This window comes from Euleptes europaea, chromosome 3 (assembly GCF_029931775.1).
Source record: "Euleptes europaea isolate rEulEur1 chromosome 3, rEulEur1.hap1, whole genome shotgun sequence".
NCBI lineage: Eukaryota > Metazoa > Chordata > Lepidosauria > Squamata > Sphaerodactylidae > Euleptes > Euleptes europaea.
In genome coordinates, this window is record NC_079314.1 from 15,617,648 (window position 1) to 15,636,978 (window position 19,331).

Consider the following 19,331-nt stretch of genomic DNA (forward strand, 5'->3'; position numbering starts at 1 on the left):
ACGGATGAAGGCCCTAGAGGGCGAAACGCGTTTGGGTTTGTGGTTATAGATATCAGCCTAAGTTTTGCCACTGTGCTATTTTAATGCTTTTAAATAATTTTAAATTTTGCATAGCGCTTCTAATAAATTATATTTGTAATATTTCTACATAGACATATAAATCTTCCTCTCACCCAACCTCGGGTACCCAGCTTTTGTTTTTAGGTTGGGTCTCATTCCCCTTTTTTTTCTTCCACCACTGTCCACAGAGAACCATTAAGAGGGGCATGCTATTTTCTACAGTGGGCAACCTGATGTGCATGGAGAATCCCACAAGTGGGGCTTAAAAGGTAATAAATCCCACTGTCGTTCACTCTTCCACAAAGTACAGGTTGAGCATCCCTTATCCGGACTGCTTGGGACCAAAAGTGGTCCGTATTTCAGATCTTTCCATATACTGGTATACTCTGGAATTTTTGCGTATACATAATGAAATATCTTGGGGATGGGACCCAAGTCTAAACACGAAATTCATGTATGATTTATATATACTTTATACACATCGCCTGAATGTAATTTAAAACAATTATTTAAAATAATTTTGTGTACATTGAACCATCCATGGCACTGCTGAGGGCCTTTTGAGTAATGCCTGCATGCCGGTTCAAAATATCTGGTTTTCGGATCAGTCCGGATATTGGATGTCTGGATAAAGGATACTCAACCTGTAATACTCAGTGGGTCTACTATCTCTAAATACGAATGTTCCATACAGCTGTTATGGCCAGCAGATGTGGATAGATTTGCACAAACTCCCAAGTCCACCCATACACTTCAAATATTACAAAATGTAATTAAGAATACAATCTACTCATTTTATTTTCATTTATATAAAATTGCAATCTCAAAAATACACATAATTCCGGGAGGTGGGGATACATCTTGGAAACTAATCACTTCGGGGTATTTACAGCACCAGCAGTTAATTATAAGGGGAAGAGGGTTTGGTTTTGTTTTTTTAATACATAACAAAAAGTCATGTGTCTTCCAGTAGAAAACGTGCTGAAGCAGTTTTACAACTTGGGCTGTGAGAGGCAATGCAGCTGAGTGGGTCTTCTTTGGAGTAATCTTAGAAAAAAAACAAGAGAAAGACCGATTGCCATCCATTGTTTTGTGGTCTGATTACGTCGGGGGTATTGTTTGTAGTCCTGGAGGATTGTATTGGAGCGTCCTTCTGACAAACCTGGCGTTTAAATTTAAAAAATCTAGATCTAAAATTTAAAAAGGAGTACCGAAAGGGTTTTTTTTTTTTTATTCTCCTGCAGCGCAAACTAGGTCTCCAACCACCTCGAGGAATCTCAGCACAAAAGTGGGGCGAAGTTAAAATAAGGCGCAGAGAGGTCAGTTCCTTGAGCGTTGGGACAGTCAACCCATCGGTCAGAAGCTGGACACAGAAGAGCACCATCTGGCCTGTCTCAGAGTCCTCTGGCGTAAAACTGATGCCAACGGAGACCGTCGCCAGAGTTGGCACGCAACCCACCTTGGCTACCTGTGCCGTGGAACCGTAAAGAGTTTAAACCACCAGGCTTTCTCTGCTGACAGTATGGTTCTGTAACGGGAAACAAATCAATGTTAGTAATGCACACTGACACATATATGTCCCAGCTGCTATTCTGGACATTCCAAAGCCACTAACGGTTACATGTACAAGATAGGGGGGAAGACGACAAAATACCAGGAGACCTGGTCACCTTGAGGGTTCATGAAGCCAAGGTTTGCTTTCTTTTGGTGGTCCCTGGCCCGAGGAGTGTCTGGCTGGCCTCGACCAGGCTCAGGGCTTTCTCTGCCCTGGCCCCTGCCTGGTGGAATGGCCTCTCTAGTGAGACCAGGGCCCTGCGGGACCTCAAAGAGTTCTGCAGGGCCTGTAAAACAGAGCTATTCCGCCAGGCTTAAGGCTGATTCCAGCTACGGTTCCTATATATAAATGCTGGCCTCACCAACACACCCACCCCCCACGGTAATACCTTTTAAAATTCAATCTGGGACCTTCCTCCTGCTCGCCTAGCTGAAGTTTGTGTGTGTTGCGATTCATACTTTAGAGGCGCCTAGGTAATTTAGTATAATGCTTATATGATTTTATAGAGCTATTTTAAAATGTTTTAATGCTTTTATTGATTAATAGGACATTTATATTTTGTAAGCTGCTCTGAGCCCGACTTCAGCCGGAGAGAGGAGGGTAACAAATGGAAATAATAAATAAAATAAAAATTATGTTTGCATGTAGGTGGAGGTAACTTTAATGGGGCGGGGTTAGGGGGGCTCCCAGCAGCTCTAACCATCTACCCCTATGATCTCAGAACACAGGCTGTAATGCACGAGCTTTAGAAGACAAAATCACTAGGACCTGGAGCCATCCAAGAAAGCTTTGTTCCCTCAATCTCGTAGTTTTAGCCTTTCTTTTAAGAAAGGGTTCCTGGAATTATATTTCCACAGAAGATCTTTAAGATCACATTCATCAAGATGATGGTCCAGTTACCTCCATTATAACTGTGACAGATGCAGTTTGGTCAGAACTCCAGAACTTGTCCAACCCGGTACCAAGCCTTCTGTGTAGTTCTCTTTTCAAGACAATCCCGAACCCCACTCCTGGATCTCACTGACAAAACACAATCAGATCTAGAAGCCCTTCAAGGTGCTCTTTCCGGCCTTTTCCAAGCCCTACATCGGGGTGTCAAACATGCGGCCTGGAGGGCGGATCTAGCCCCTTGACAGCTCTTATCTGGCCCGAGAACCAGCTGAGGCAGCCCCCCGCCCCAGTCCCGAGGTGTCAATGACCAGACTGTTAAATAAAAGGAAATACTGTAAGAGTGTTATTGTTTTAAGCACGTTTGTATTTTAAGTAAAAAAAATTAAATCATTAATTGGCTTTGCCTGTGTCTTCTATACAGTTTATATCTCCGGTACCCAGCATTAAATTTTATGGTACACATGGCCCGGCCTAACCAAGTGACATTTATGTCATATCCATCCCTCGTAACAAGTGAATTCAACACCCCTGCCCTACATGGTTTGGGACTGACATACCTGAAGGACCCCCTACTCCCTTATGAGCCCACCCAACCACTAAGGCATCGATAGATGCTGTGCTTCGGGTGTCCACGCCTTCTGAGGTTGGGCAGTTGGCAACCCAGGAGAAGGCCTTCTCAGTCATGGCCCCAAAACTCTGGAACTTCTCCCCAGGGAGATTCGTCTGTCCCCTTCTGTTGCTGTCTTCCGCCAGAAGGTGAAGACTATTTTGTTTTGTTTGGCATTCCCTCAGTGATCCTGCCTTCCTGACTAATGTTTTAATTGCTGTTTTTACGTCATAGAATCATCGAGTTGGAAGGGGCCATACAGGCCATTTAGTCCAACCCCCTGCTTAATGCAGGATCAGCAGAGCATCCCTGACAAGTGCTTGCCCAGCCTCTGCTTAAAGTCTGCCAGTGAGGGGGAGCTCACCACCTCCCTCGGTAGCCGATTCCACTGTCGAACAACTGTTACTGTAAAAAAAAAATTCCTAATAGCCAGCCAGTACCTTTCCGACCACAATTTAAACCCATTGTTGCGAGTCCTGTCCTCTGCTGCCAACAGGAACAGCTCCCTGCCCTCTTCTAAGTGACAGCCCTTCAAATACTTAAAGCGAACAATCATGTCCCCCCCCAACCTCCTCTTCTCCAGACTAAACATTCCCAACTGCCTCAGCCTTTCGTCGTAGGGCTTGGCCTCCAGACCCCTGATCATCCTCGCTGCTCTCCTCTGCACCCACTCGATTCTGTCCACGTCCTTTTTGAAGTGAGGCCTCCAGAACTGCACACAATATTCCAGGGACGGCTTTGTATGCACTTTAACCGTTCTGAATTTGTTTTAATGATGTGTCTTGGGGGGACTGACTTTAATGGTTTTCAAATGTGGTTTTCATCATTTACATTTTAAATTGTTTGCTGCCTCGGTGGCCCTTGTGAGGGCCGAAAGACGGAATATGAATTTTGTTAATAAATAAAATAAATCCCTCGGGTACATCAACCCAGCGTCTCCCTCCCATTCTCTGCCCTCACCCTTCGGAGTTTGCGGTCGTTCTTGCCACGGGAAGAAACGGACTCCGTCTCGGTGTATGGGGGCGGCGGAGGTGGAGGGAAGCTGCTGCTGTCGTCATCTCGGTTCTTCCTGTTACCAGACCTGCTGCCAGAAGCGCTCGTTTGATCCAGCTGCTCCCGGCTGGCGGCCCGCTGCTTCCTGCGCAGCGCCTCCTCTAGGAGCCGGTCGTCGTAGTGGGACGGCTCCAAGTCCCGCAGATCGTCTCGGCTCCGGCTGCGCCGTCCGCCGTAGCGCTCATAGTCATTACGGGAGTCCGGGGAGTAGTCACGGCGGCGCCATTCGTCTGAACCTCGGCGCCCCCCGTTCCTAGGACGGGCAGGATGGGGGTCCCGGTCGAATTCCAGGTCCTCCATTGAGTGCGAGCGTGGGCGCCGGGCATAGCCCTGCGGCGGGGAGTCATCGTAGCGGTCGCGGCGAGCAGGGGGCAGCAGCCGCCGGTGCTCACTGCCCCGCAGGCTTTCCTCCTCCAGGTCGCTGATGGGGGTCATGGCCTGGCTTCTCAGCCGCCCCAGCCCTTGCCGCAGGTCATAGCGCCGATCGTCCTCATGCAGAGAACTCAGCTCACTCATCACAGAGGCTGGAAAGCAATTGGGATTTTAGAAGGTCAGTACTCCTATCCCAGAGACTTTCAGCCTGCGGTTACCTTTGGAATTTGTGGGTGTGGTGTGGTAGGCACAGCCACAAAATGGCTGCTGTAAAATGGCTGCTGCAGGAGGCGGTGCCAGCCACAAAATGGCAGCCCAAGCTTACCTTCAGTCACAAAGTGACGATCCTTGCGCCGTGGTGGCAGGGTTGCCAAAGCAATTTTTTTAAAAATCTGCACAGCCAATCAAATCTCCAGTGGCCAGCCTTGCTGGGCAAAAGCCCCACCCACTTTCTAAAAACACTTGGTTGGCGGCAGAGAAGGTGTCAGCGGGTGCCATGGCACCCACAGGCACCATGTTGGGGATCCCTGGGGTAGAATATCGGACAGGCAAGCTTTCTTGCTACTGTTACCACAGGCAGCAATCAACTGGGGAAGTCCTGGGGAGCCAAAATACCTTTCTCAAGCCTCCCGTTTGCCTGGCCTGGGCGGGTGGGGTCAAAGTTAGCCAGCTCCTTCTCCATATAGTACAGCACCCGCATGGAGTCGTCTTGCTGGTTTGCTTGGATGCGGTAGCCGCTGCGCACAGCTGGGGAGAGACATCAGGAGCAAGCATTAGGACAGAGGGTTCGTACTTCCACCACAGGGATGGGGCTGAATTAAGACAAAAGGGGGAAGGGTCTACAAAGCCTTCTTTCCCATGTTGCCTTTAAATCTGCAACTGACTGAGAAGACAAAGCATGTATGTGGCTTCTCCTGCCCACCTGGCCTGCCAGCCCTTTTAACCTGCACACAAGAAGGTGGGCGGGGCAGGCAGACAGGGTACAGAACCATCAGGATGGGGATAAGTTGGCAGGAGAAGTCACAGTGCCTTCTTTCCAAACTCAGCAGCAGATTTAAAGGGGAATCTCCGGATTGCAACTGGATGTGGCAAAAATTTTATCTATGGCTTTTAATGATACTTTTACGAACTGTATACCTTAGATTCTGTGTTTTTGTATTTCTGTATGTTTGGTTACTTCTGTTATTGCTAAATTTATTGACTTGTTTTGCTCATGACCTGTTGGTCCACAAGCGTATGGAACAGAATAAATAAATATTGTCGAAGGCTTTCACGGTCAGAGTTCATTGGTTCTTGTAGGTTATCCGGGCTGTGTAACCGTGATCTTGGAATTTTCTTTCCTGACGTTTCGCCAGCAACTGTGGCAGGCATCTTCAGAGTAGTAACACTGAAGGACAGTGTCTCTCAGTGTCAAGGGTGTAGGAAGAGTAATATATAGTCAGAAAGGGGTTGGGTTTGAGCTGAGTATTGTCCTGCAAAAGTAATGTGCTAATCATTGTCCTGTAAGTATCAAGATAATGTGCAAATGATGGTATGGTATGTTAATATGGAACCATTGTATCCTGAAGTGATCTGTTAATGTGTGTAATCCAAAACTAATCTGCATGGCTATTGTTGAGTGTTGTCTTTGTTAGTCTGGAGGTTTTTTAGAACAGGAAGCCAAGCCTTATTCATTCTTAAACTCTTAAAAAACCTCCAGACTAACAAAGACAACATTCAACAATAGCCAGGCAGATTAGCTTGGGATTACACACATTAACAGATCACTTCAGGATACAATGGTTCCATATTAACATACCATACCATCATTAGCACATTATCTTGATACTTACAGGACAATGATTAGCACATTACTTTTGCAGGACAATACTTAGCTCAAACCCAACCCCTTTCTGACTATATATTACTCTTCCTACACCCTTGACACTGAGAGACACTGTCCTTCAGTGTTACTACTCTGAAGATGCCTGCCACAGTTGCTGGCGAAACGTCAGGAAAGAAAATTCCAAGACCACGGTTACACAGCCCGGATAACCTACAAGAACCAAAGAATAAATAAAGGTCGCAACTGGACAAGGAGGGGGACTTTACAAATCCTAGCCTTGACTCTCACTGTGCTTTCGCACATGCCGGATAATGTACTTTCAATTCACTTTCAATCCACTTCAACGATCGTTGGCAAGTGGGATTTCGCCGTTTCACACAGTAAAATCCAACTGCAAAATGCATTGAAAGTGCATTAATTGGCATGTGTAATAGTGCCCAGATCTGAGTTTTAAAGTCTGATCAGAAGTTGGCATTTTGGATTTACAAGCTAAGCCACACTCCTCTTCTCCCCCCGCCTTTCCCTTGAACTGGGAACATGACGTTTGTCCATCTCTCCGCTAGCGGAAGCTTCCAATTCCCATGTTCTCATTTCCTTGAAGGAGCCCCCTCTTTCCTTGCAGACCACCCCAGCGGTGTGAAGGTGCAGGCTTTCCCTTCTTCCAAACAAATCGCACAGCCTCCCTCAAGGACTTGCCTTATTCCATCAGGTTTCACATTTGCATCCTCCCCCTTCTAATTGGGCAGGTCCCTCGCTGGGGTAATGAGCCTTTTCCCCATGGCAAGGGAAAAACCCTGGCGCGCCTCTTTGGCTCTGGGGAGACCAAGGGTGGCTCCTTCCATCCCAAGCGCCTGGGGTGTGACCAGCCATCGCCATCAACTGTCCCTTCCTTTAAGAGTCAGCCCATGGGCCCGATTCCATCTGCAACAGCCTCAAGACAGAAGGTGTTTCCAAGTTGGTCTGCGCCTGCCCTGATTAATAACTGGCACCAGTCAACCTATTTGCCTTTGTGATACTCATGAACACATGAAGCTGCCTTATACTGAATCAGACCCTCGGTCCATCAAAGTCAGTTTTGACTACTCAGACCGGCAGCGGGTCTCCAGGGTCTCAGGCAGGGGTCTTTCACATCACCTACTTGCCTAGTCCCTTTAACTGGAGATGCTGGGGATTGAACCTGGGACCTTCTGCCTGCCAAGCAGATGTTCTACCACTGAGCCTCGGCCCCACCCCATTTGTCCTATTCTGACAGGCCCTGCTCGTTATCTGTAAACCCCATGTTAAAGCTCCCCTTCCATTAAGTGTCCTTCCACTTTAACGTTTCTGCTTTTGCAACGTTCCGACCTTCCACCTGTCCACCCCATATCGTGGCTCCTGCTACAGAGTGGTTTCTCCCATTAACCCTGGGGTTCCTGGACACTTTTGTAAGAGAAGCGATGCCCCTCTCAGCTCAAGCGGTGGCTGCTTTCTAGGATTCTGGATTACAGCTTGATTAGGGGACTGGAGCAGCAGGGCAGAAGGAACTCTGCAGCAGCTTAGCAACCTGACCCCGTACAGGGGATAATTTCACTATATATTACAGGAAAAGCTCCACTGCATAGTCAGTGAAGTTTTCTCCTCCATTCAACAAGGAGAGTCTCTCCTATCCCTTCGCAAAGAAGAACAATTTCCTTTCTTTCCGTCGCAAGTCCAGAACACTAGGTGGCGATCTGGAATCAGGGCTCAATAGGATGGGGTGGGGGCTCCCTCACCACAGGAAGCTGGAGAGCAGCCGGCCAAATCCTTCTATTGAGCAAGCTCTTCTGCTTCTGTCCAGCAGGGGGAAGCACTAGCTTCGGATCGAGTGCCACAAGTTTCACCAATTGCCTGATTCAGTATAAGGCAGCTTCATGTGTGAATACCCACCCCGGGCTGCAGACAGTCTACACTTGTTTCAATATATGTGCATAATATTAAGGCGGGGACCGTCCATCTTAAACAAGTGCATTTACCAGAATTTGCAACGCTGTCCGTATCTCGCAGGAGGGGCACTTGAGAGCTGTTCCCACCCACTGCAACGCAAAGGGGAGACAGTCAAGATTATTAAGAGCTATTGCCAATCTGCCATGACTGAATGATAATAATGGAGGGAGTCAGGTACTAAATGTGCAAGACAAACAATTTATCAACTGGGACCCAACTTCTGGTATGAAATTATATTCAAGAATCACAATGCATTCATGTATTCACATTTATAAATATAAATTCAATAGTAACAAAGGAACACATTACATTTGTAATACACGTTTTACAAATTAACACCTTTTAATCCAGACTAAATACAAAATAAATGGAGGCTATATTGCTTTGTCTTTTTTTATACATGTATTATGTGCATTATTCATGTATTATGTGCAGCAGGTTGCCTCCTTCGTGTAGCAGGTTAATTCTGTGTTAACAAGCTCGTAGGTTTCACTTGTTTCATAGAGGGTAACTTCCACAGAACGTTCTCAGGCTTCTTTCTAACAAAATTACAGAACACAAATCAAATTCCTTTTAAACATTTTGTCTCTAGGTTTTTCAAAACTATATATACTTCTGAATAATGTTTTATAGAATGTTTTAATATTTTATATAATGCTTTAATTGCTTCTATCTGAAAATACAACATTATATAAGGATCTGAGGAAACTCTATATGTGTACTATTATATCCCATTAAGATCCAATTCAGGTACAATACTGTAATACGTTATTCAGAAGTATATATAGCTTTGAAAAACTTGGAGACAAAATGTCTAAAAAGAATTTGATTTGTAATTCTGTAATTTTGTTAGAAAGAAGTCTGAGAACATTCTGAGGAAGTTACTCTCTATGAAACAAGTGAAACCTAGGAGCTTGTTAACACAGAATTAACCTGCTACACGAAGGAGGCCACTTGCTGCACATAATACATGAAAAAGTGCTGTATACAAGAAAGACAAAGCAATATAGCCTCCATTTATTTTGTATTCAGTCTGGCTTAAATGGTATTAATTTGTATGATACGTATTACAAATGTAATATGTACTACAAATGTAATATGTACCTTTGTTGCTACTGAAATTATATTCATATATATACGAATACATGAATACATTGTGATTCTTGAATATAATTTCATACCAAAAGTTGGGTACCAGTTGATAAATTGTTTCTCTGCTACAACTGGGTGAAAACAAACAAACAAACAAACAATACCTACTGCTCAAGTTTACCCTCCTAGATCCTGCAAACTCTTTACAACAGTTCCAGGGGGGTACACAGTTCTGGGGACCTGTGGTTCTACCTTCCCCACCCCATATAACCACACCCCAATTTGGCAAACCAATTTAAAGCAAAACCTACAAGGCTACCATGGGTCCAGCGTATGTCATCAAACCAGCTGCTCAAACGTTTCAGGATCCAAAGAAGAAGAGTTGGTTTTTATATGCCAACTTCCTCTACCTTTTTTAAGAAGCAGCAAACCGGCTTACAATCTCCTTCCCTTCCTCTCCCCACAACAGACACCTTGTGAGGTAGGTGGGGCTGAGAGAGTTCGGAGAGAACCATGGCTAGCCCAAGGTCTTCCACTCCTTGCAGGTAGGTACTTAAAGCCTGTACAGTACCAGAGAAGCAGGCCCTCAGGGCTAAGCAGAAGGGCAAAGGCCAAAGCACTTATGGATTTTAGCCTATATCAACAAGACCGGACCAGTCCAACATATGTCTGTTTTGTCATTTCATTACATTTCAGTATTTTCTGCCAGCCACTCTCGTTTGTCAAGCGGCATACAAATTCCTTGAACAAACACACAGACCAAGTCCTATGAGGAAAGGTGAAGGAGCTGGGTATGTTTAGCCTGAAAAGGAGAAGACTGAGAGGGGATATGATAACCATCTTCAAGTACTTGAAGGGCTGTCACATAGAGGAGGTGCAGCGTTGTTTTCTGTTGCCCCAGAAGGTCGGACCAGAACCAATGGGTTGAAATTAAATCAAAAGTTTCCGTCTAGACATTAGGAAGAATTTTCTAACAGTTAGAGTGGTTCCTCAGTGGAACAGGCTTCCTCGGGAGGTGGTGGGCTCTCCTTCCTTGGAGGTTTTTAAGCAGAGGCCAGATGGCTATCTGTTGGCAATGCTGATTCTATGACAGGGAGGGATCTTGACCATATTCTGGGGATGGAGTAGTGGGTCACTGGGGGTGTGGGGGGGAGGTAGTTGTGAATTTCCTGCATTGTGCAGGGGGTTAGACTAGATGACCTTGGTGGTCCCTCCCAACTCTATGATTCTATGATTTATCACAGTACAAAACTTTGACAGACTAGAGCCCCTATTAGATGCACGAAGTGTTACCTGCCAAGTTGGCAGGCAGACCAATGGAAATTTTCAAGAGTGAGGCCAAAGGGGCCTTGAAACCCAAGAGGCCCAGTCAGGAACATCTCCATGCAAAGCCCGAATGTACGGGTACTGTGACCATTCACAAAAGGAGTAACTGGGACTAACACAGCCCTCCCCACTTCGCCGTGTTATTTAACACCTCGTAGTCAAGGAGAGGGGGAGAACACACCCTTGGGTTTTCTCTCTGTTCAAGCTAGCTGGGGCCTACTTCTGGGGCAGAAACCTTGCTAGGAAACAACTACTCACCTGTCTAAATAGAAATGAATAGAAATGAAAAGCCGCGGAGGGGATCAATTATTTAAATTCATATTGTTGTCCAGTTTTTAAAGAGAGGAATATTTTATATGGTGTTTTTATCAAAATGTATTGTTTTATTTTTTTAATAATTATTTTAACATAAGAATAACAAAAAAACATACATACACCAATCACACATACAATAGGTCAGACCTTCCCTAATGAGCCGTTTGTGGCTGTCATCAATGACATCTGAAATAACCAAAACTGCCTTACACACTAAGTGCCCTTATAATTGACATTTTAGACCCTTTATACTGCCTAATAGCTTATATATTTGAACCTTCTTCTTTCGCCTCTGCTCTGCCGGTTCATTTAAATAGCTGACTATCGTTCTTAGCACTATTATAAGCTTGATTGGATACAATATTTTTAATTGATCAAATAAAGCATTGATACTTATTGCTTCTAATACCACACCTATATTTCCGACGTTTCATTATTTTTGTCTGCTTGTTTTCTAATTATTCTACCACTGAATATTAAGATTACATTATGCATAATCATAATATAGTTTCCATTTTTTTCTGGAACTTCCCAAAATGTATTGCTTTATACTGCCGGTTTGGGTATGCCATGTAACTGAACACATTTTATGTTTAAGGATAATAATAATAACAACAACAATAATAATAATAATAATAACAACAACAATAATAAACTACGCACCTGAGCTGGCCCGGTCATAATCCGCTCCGTAGCCATTGTACACGGGACCCATGGGAATCACCGTGCCATGAGGGACTGCCTTCAGTTGGTTGCTGGAGGCATACACACTAGGACCATAAACGCTGGGGACGCCAGACGTCGCTGCTTTCCCTGCCACGTAGACTGAAGGGAAACAGCGGAGTTAGGTCACAGTCCAAAGAAGTGAGCTGTGACTCGCGAAAGCTCACACCCTGCCAGAAATTTTGTTCGTCTTTAAGGTGCTACCGGACTCTTGTTCTTTTCTGCTGCAGCAGAGTTAGGGACCGGGTGATCATCAGCGACAGCTCGCGAGTATCCTGGGGGCAAAGTTCAGGGGCTGTGGCTCAACTTCCTACGCAGAGGGGCCCAGGTTCAGTCCCCTGCCTCCCCACTTAAAGGACCTCGGCGAGGCCTTCCCTCAAGATCCCGGAGGGATGCTGCCAGTCAGAGTAGACTGCAGCGCACTAGACAGGCTCAGGATAAGGCAGCATGCCACGTCAATGCAGGGAGCTTTTTCGATGAGCGCCAGCTTGCTCGGGAAAGACCAGAGCAACACCTTGCTCAATGGATGTTAAATTGTGGAACTCCCTGCCCCAGGATGTGGTGACGGCTGCTGACTTGGAAGGCTTTAAGAGGGGAGTGGATATGTTCATGGAGGAGAGGGGTATTCATGGCTCCTAGTAAAAATGGATGCTAGTCATGATGCATACCTATCCTCTCCAGGATAAGAGGAGCACACCTATTATATCAGGTGCTGTGGAACACAGGCAGGATGGTGCTACTGCAGTTGTCTTGTTTGTGGGCCTCCTAGAGGCACCTGGTTGGCCACTGTGTGAACAGACTGCTGGACTTCATGGGCCTTAGTCTGAACCAGCAGGGCTTTTCTTATGTTCTTATGAAGAAACCTGACGGGCGGCCAGAGATACATAGCCAAACGGCAGGGGCGGGGCTGAGAACTCGGCTGGAAGGCGATGGCTGGGGGGGGGGGGGAGAGACGGCGTCTGGAAGCGAGACTTACGAGCTTCGGGGCAGCAGCACTTCTTCGGGCAGCAGGGGCACCGGACGTAGCAGCAGCAGGTGTGGGGGCAGCACTGGCACCAGCAGATCCCCAAGAGCAGGACGAGCAGAGAGAACCCCAGCACCACCACAATGACAAAGACCCAGTCTGGAAGGAGAGGGAGGAAAGGGAACAAGAAAAAGAGAGAGAGAGAAAAGCAGTCGCTGTGAGACTCAGCCAACTCTGGGTATCGGCATGAGGCCAAATTGGGCAGCCTCTACTAGAAGAAGAAGAGTTGGTTTTTATATGCCGACTTTCTCTACCACTTAAGGAAGAATCAAACCGGCTTACAATCACCTTCCCCCTCCTTTCCCCACAACAGACACCCTGTGAGGTAGGTGGGGCTGAGAGAGCTCTAAGAGAGCTGTGACTAGCGCAACGTCACCCAGCTGGCTTCACATGGAGGAGTGGGGAAACCAACCCAGTTCTCCAGATTAGCCTCCGCTGCTCATGTGGAGCAGTGGGGAATCAAACCCCGGTTCTCCGGATCAGAGTCCAACCGCTCTAAACCACTGCTCTTAACCATTATACCTTGCTGGCTTTCGCCAGGGGGAACCGAATGCTAACTGCAACAATGGGGTCCCTAAATGCTTGAATCTAAGCTCGCTTTAGACAATGACATATTCAGTTATTTTAAAAGGGGGTGGTAGGCCTTCTCTGCTGGTCCAGGCTAGCTCCTTCCTTGCCCATCTCTTCACAAAGAGGCCAGCAGAGAAGGCGGCAGGTGGGACAATGTACTTCTTTGCGACCAATGATGACATAATCAGAGGGCGCGACCGAGTCTATTGGCTGCTGTGTCACCTTCTCAGCAGGCCTCCATCCTAAGTACTGGTACTTTACACTTTTACAAAATAAGCACTGATAAGATCTATATCTGCACCTGTGGATGTATCCACACACCCTCACTACATACTTGTGTTTGTGCATAGGACAGAGTTCCCAGAACCAGCTTTCTGTCCTACCAAGAACGCATACCTCATTCCTTGAATATAGGCCAACACGACTCGCTCCCAAGTATTGCAATATACCACTGCAAGCTTTCAGTGGATATACCCTCTTGTGGAGGAGTGGGGAACCAAACCCGGTTCTCCAGATTAGAGCCCGCCCCTCATGTGGAGAAGTAAGGAGTCGAACCCGGTTCACCAGATTAGAGTCCACCACGCATGTGGAGGAGTGGGGAATCAAACCCCGGTTCTCCAGATTAGACTCCACTGCTCTTAACCACTACGCCACGCTGGAAGAACTGGCGACTGCAAGCCTGTTCTTTGGGCTGCTGAATGGGCTTGTGTAGCAAGCCACTGTCTAAACCCCCAGCAGGACATCACTGGAGGACTCTTCAGCCCACCCAGTCCCACAAAGACATCTCCATCTCCTGTTGCACATTAGCGCAAGGATGTATGGGTCGCTGATCCCTCATCCAAAAAACACATAAACTGCAGTTTCCTGTATTTGCAAAAACAAATCAATATTGACCACATGTTATACATTCAGAAAGACATTCTGCCTCTCTGACAAGTGTACTAGTAGACGGTGATCACGTTCACAGTGTATTCAGGCGGACCCACAAGAAAACACAGTAATGTGTGTAGTGCAGCGTTCTTCCGTTCCCCAAAGTGGGATCCTTGAAATGGAGTTCCTCTGCTCAAGTCCACATTTGTACCACAAGGACATGAAAAGGGTGCTTTTCTTGCACATTCCCGGGAGGAATAAAAGTGGAGACGCCTCAGAAAGCATTTACAATAGAAAGCTTTCTTACATATTCCCAGGAGGAATAAAAGTGGAGACACCTCAGGAAGCATTTACCGTGGAAGCTCGCCAGAGAAGAGAAGGAAAGCAAGAGGACAGGCGTTTTGAAACCTTTTGCAAACCCATGTCCCTCTGAGATATTCAAGATGAGAAACATATATTTAGTATTTGACTTATGACAGTTATGTCCTGCTCCTAAAAAGGGGGGCTCCGGTTGCGGTCAGGCATTAACTGGCTTAATTTCAGCAGTGCGGCAGACCCCAGTGGTCCCAGACCTTGCGACGGGCCCCAAGGATGGGAAACGGTAAAGAACAGACTGTAATCCCCTCCCGCTTCCCACTCCACAGAGAAAAGAGCACAGATGCAAAGCCAGTACCTGCCATATCCCCTATCTGAAAGCCTGGCAAAAGCTCTGAGACATCGGAGGATTTGCCTACAGAATGGGAAGAAAAGACACACACAAAAAAAGAGAAGGTTACTAAATACGGCTGGGCTGCCCTGGAGGCAGGTGCTTCTTGGCTAGACTACACAGGGGGTGAGCGCAGCATGCAAGGCCTGCCCTTGATGGCATCCCAGACCAAGGCCTCTGCTGTCTTGTAAAATAAGCTCATGTTCCCCAGGCTGGTTAACAGCCACTCCCCTGGTAACCTTTGGTGAGTCTGCATCACCTCAAGGCGAACAGGCAGGAATGTTATAGGAAAGTCTACTTTCTCTGTGCCTTTTTGAGCACGACTACACCTCAGTCTGCATGGCCAGGTAAGTACTGTTGCCATGTCTTCCCTAACTGGGGTGCCAGCATGGTGTAGTGGTTAAGAGGAGTGGTTTGGAGCGGTGGACTGTGATCTGGAGAATAGGGTTTTGATTCCCCACTCCTCCACATGAGTTGCGGACGTTATTCTGGTGAACTGGATTTGTTTCTCCACTCCTACACACAAAGCCAGCTGGGTGACCTTGGGCTAGTCACAGCTCTCTTAGAGCTCTCTCAGCCTCACCTACCTCACAAGGTGTCTGTTGTGGGGAGGGGAAGGGAAGGTGTTCATAAGCCGGTTTGATTTTCCCTTAAGTGGTAGAGAAAGTTGGCATATAAAAACCAAGTCGTCTTCTTCATCTACCCACCCTTTCATTTTTTTCCCATTTTTTTTTTTTGCATGTTATTTCTTCTTCATTTAGCAGGTTAGGGAAGGAGAAGAAAGCACTGGGGGAACTTATTAATTACCTACAATATCAATAAAAATGTTTTTTTGCTATACCACATTAGCACATGTATGTACAGGTAGGCAGCCTGATGACTTATAAAAATGGCTGCAGGTTAAAAGTGGGGGAGGGGAGGGACTTTGACATAGATAACTCCTATCCCACCCCCTGCTCTCTTCCTTTACAGAGTTTGCTCTGTGTAGAAATGAAAAAAGGGGCAGAAGGGAGAAAGAAGAATAATTGGTTTTTATACCCCACTTTTTCTCTACCTTTAAGGAGTCTAAAAGTGGCTTACAATCGTCTTCCCTTCCTCTCACCACAGCAGACACCTTGTGAGGTGGGTTGGGCTGAGAGAGGTCAGAGAGAACTGTGACTAGCCCAAGGTCACCCAGCAGGCTGCTTGTGGAGGAGTGGAATCGAACCCAGTTCTCCCGATTAAAGTCTACCGCTCACGTGGAGGAGTGGGGAATCAAACCCGGTTCTCCAGATTGGAGTCAGCCGCTCTTAGCCACCACGCCACGCTGGCTCTTTTATGTGGAAGTACCACTGAATGCAGCAAGAGACACTTCCAAATAAGCATTCTAAGGCTTGATCTAAATAGCTAGCCAAAGCACTCCCATGGAACTTTAAATAAGATGTTGGGTGCAAACTGCTAGCCATGCAAGGCAACAATGTGTGTTTGGATGATGAATCAATAGGGAGAAGAAAAAAGTGGACCGGGTGGGGGCCCGAATTGACATATACGCAGCATAACTTTCCTATCAAACCTACATTTCACTGCATTAATATAATTTATAACTAGGTATATACTAACTGGCCTATTTACATAATTTATAAGTGCTTTCATTTGCTACGAGGAAAACTGAAAACATACCTAACGCTTAAGACAGAGCTGCAAACCTGCTGTACCCCGTTCTAATTTTGGTGTGTGGTGGTGGTTGTTGTTTTTGCCATGTGAGAGACAAGAAAAAATAAAAACCATGAATTTTGTAAAGAAAAGAAAGGGTGATATTTGGGCCTCATTCGGTCACGGCAAGGCAGGACTCCAAGCACAGAACTCTAATAACTCATTAAACATATTACAGCCTCTGAACGGCCTAACTTTACAATCAAACAGCAGACAGGCTCCTGAAAATATGCTCTGTGTGTCTACAATATACAGAAGAATAACCTAATGCTGTAGGTTGCCCTACAATTCCCCCCCCCCATCTTGTTTTCCTGTTTCCAAAAGATGCTTTTCCCCCTTTCTAAATGAGTGAAATGCCCTGACCTGGGTGGCCCAGGCTAGCCTGATCTCTTCAGATCTCAGAAGCTAAGCAGGGTCAGCCCTGGTTAGTATTTGGATGGGAGACCACCAAGAAAGACCAGGGTCGCTGTGCAGAGGAAGGCACTGGCAAACCACCTCTGTGAGTCTCTTGCCATGAAAACCCCAAAAAGGGGTCGCTATAAGTCGGCTGCGATTTGACGGCACTTTACACACACACACAAATGAGTGAAGTACTTTTTAAAACAAGGCTTTAACTGCTCAAAAGATACAATCTTGAGCACTAGGTTTCAATTTTTCCTGGGGGGAAAAAAATGGGAGCACCTTGGGGAAAAGGGGGGAAAAAACCCTCCAATCCCCCCACCAAGAATTCTCATCTCTATATGAATAGTTTTATTTGCATATAGCCTTAGGCCACAACTACATAATAAGAGGAAAAATACTAGATTAATAAAATGCTAAATTAAAAATAATTAGACATAATAAAAACTATGCTAAATTAATGCATATTGAGTAATAATAACTAAAAATTGTGGCGTTCATTAAAATCAACTTGAAGGATCAGCTCTCTAGCAACCACAATGGACCTTATTTTCTCTGCCACCAGAGCATACAGGAAGGTCCTATATGGACCCCTTATCACATTCGGATTAAGAGTAATTGTAGACAAGGAAATCTAAAATGCAACCTTTGTTTGTATCCTGAATATCTGGATGACAGACCATAATGAAGCAGCCCCCCATCTCCAGCATTCAGACAACCCTCCCTTTCATTCCTGAACAGATCTTAAGACTGCTCTCGGCCCAATCATTTCTTACCACACAGGGGCTCCATTCAGACATAATGCAAAGTGGCTTCTTTTAACTATGGTTCACTTGTGAAAAGCAGATTTAGCTCACTGATAATCACACCAAACCCTGGTTTGTCGTGACAAATGCTGGTTTCATCATCTTGCTTTGGCCGGAAATCTGAATCCTATCCAAGTTTTTCCTCAGACTTCCCTTCAGTAAGGAACAGGATACAGATTTAGAACAAAGGAAGCACCTTGAACTATGGTGATAATGCCAAAAGAAAATGTGCACCCTCTTTCTGGGAACAGAGCAACTCATGTTTCCAGATTATCTAGAATTCTTAACCATTCCAACCTTTCGGAGATTTTTCTGCTTAGCCAGACACAATGCCTTACCTCTCATCGAATTATTTGGCAGATTCTCAGATAGTCTAATCAAGCAGAGATTCTGCCCGTGTGGAAAGATAAAGACAGAAACACTTACCCATTTTTTATTCAGTTGTGATTTACATTCTTCTATAAGATCTTCTTTTATTACCCCATTGATTTCACACTGTTCTATATGTTCTCGTGACTATAATTTAATCCAGTGGTTCCCAAGCGGTTCCCAAACACCGCCCCCTTGGTTCCACAAACTCAACCCCAGCACCCCCTACCCTATCCTATAAAAAGCATTATTCAAAATAGGGGTTTGAATGACTCACCAAAGAACAATAAAATTTCAAAACAGTAACAATTAATTGCACATCTACCGTATATACCTGTGTATAAGCCGACCCGCGTATAAGCCGAGGTGCCTAATTTCTCCCCAAAAATGGGGAAAAATTAGGCACCCACGTATAAGCCGAGGGTCGGCTTATAACCCCTCCCCCCCAGCAGGCTTACCTTAGGTGCGCAGGCAGGCAGCGGCGGCGGCGCCCCCCCCCCCCGCAGCCCAGGAGGCCCCGCAGGCCGCTCCAGGCCCGGCGGCGCCGGCGCCCCCACCCCGCAGCCCAGGAGGCCCCCCCAGGGCGCTCCTGGCCGGGCGGAGCCACGCGCGCCCAGCGGGGGCGGCGGCGTGGCCTTCCCGCGGTTGCAGGAGGCCCTCCCAGGCCGGTGTTGGCCAAGAGGAGCCGGGCGCGCCCGGCAGCGATGGCGGCGCAGCCTTCCCACGGCTGCAGGAGGCCCTCCCAGGCCGGGGGAAGCCGCGCGGGCCTGGCGGCGATGGCAGCGGCAGCAGCAAGTTCCCCCCTCCCTCCTCCCTCCTCCACCGTATTGACCCATGTATATGCCGAGGCCGGCTTTTTCAGCCCTTTTTTTGGGCTGAAAAACTCGGCTTACACGCGAGTATATACGGTATTCAAAATCAAATTAAAACCTTTTAGTTGAAATTTATTCAACAAAACTGATGAACTTGATCAGTGGTACCAGCTCTTCAAAGTCTGGAAAAAAATTCTGATAGTTTCCACCAAATTTGCCAGCATGGTGTGCCATAGCTTGATCTATTGTAAATTAATGAACAACACAGTTGATGGGACCCATCTCTGGTGCCCTTCTGCCCA

At 46.5% G+C, this 19,331-nt stretch overlaps 1 protein-coding gene across 1 annotated transcript in view; it reads right to left on the minus strand.

The window, feature by feature from the left end:
* Positions 1-1,530: 1,530 nt before the first annotated feature.
* Positions 1,531-19,331, minus strand: part of LSR (lipolysis stimulated lipoprotein receptor) — a 43,095-nt gene continuing 25,294 nt past the window's right edge. Inside the window, exons 4-10 of the mRNA XM_056847017.1 lie at positions 14,919-14,975; positions 12,758-12,904; positions 11,722-11,883; positions 8,355-8,414; positions 5,154-5,285; positions 4,074-4,690; positions 1,531-1,588 (exon numbers count right to left, since the gene is read on the minus strand). Of these exons, the coding sequence (XP_056702995.1) occupies positions 1,553-1,588; positions 4,074-4,690; positions 5,154-5,285; positions 8,355-8,414; positions 11,722-11,883; positions 12,758-12,904; positions 14,919-14,975 (1,211 nt within the window). The 3' untranslated portion in view covers positions 1,531-1,552. The remainder of the gene's footprint in view (positions 1,589-4,073; positions 4,691-5,153; positions 5,286-8,354; positions 8,415-11,721; positions 11,884-12,757; positions 12,905-14,918; positions 14,976-19,331) is intronic.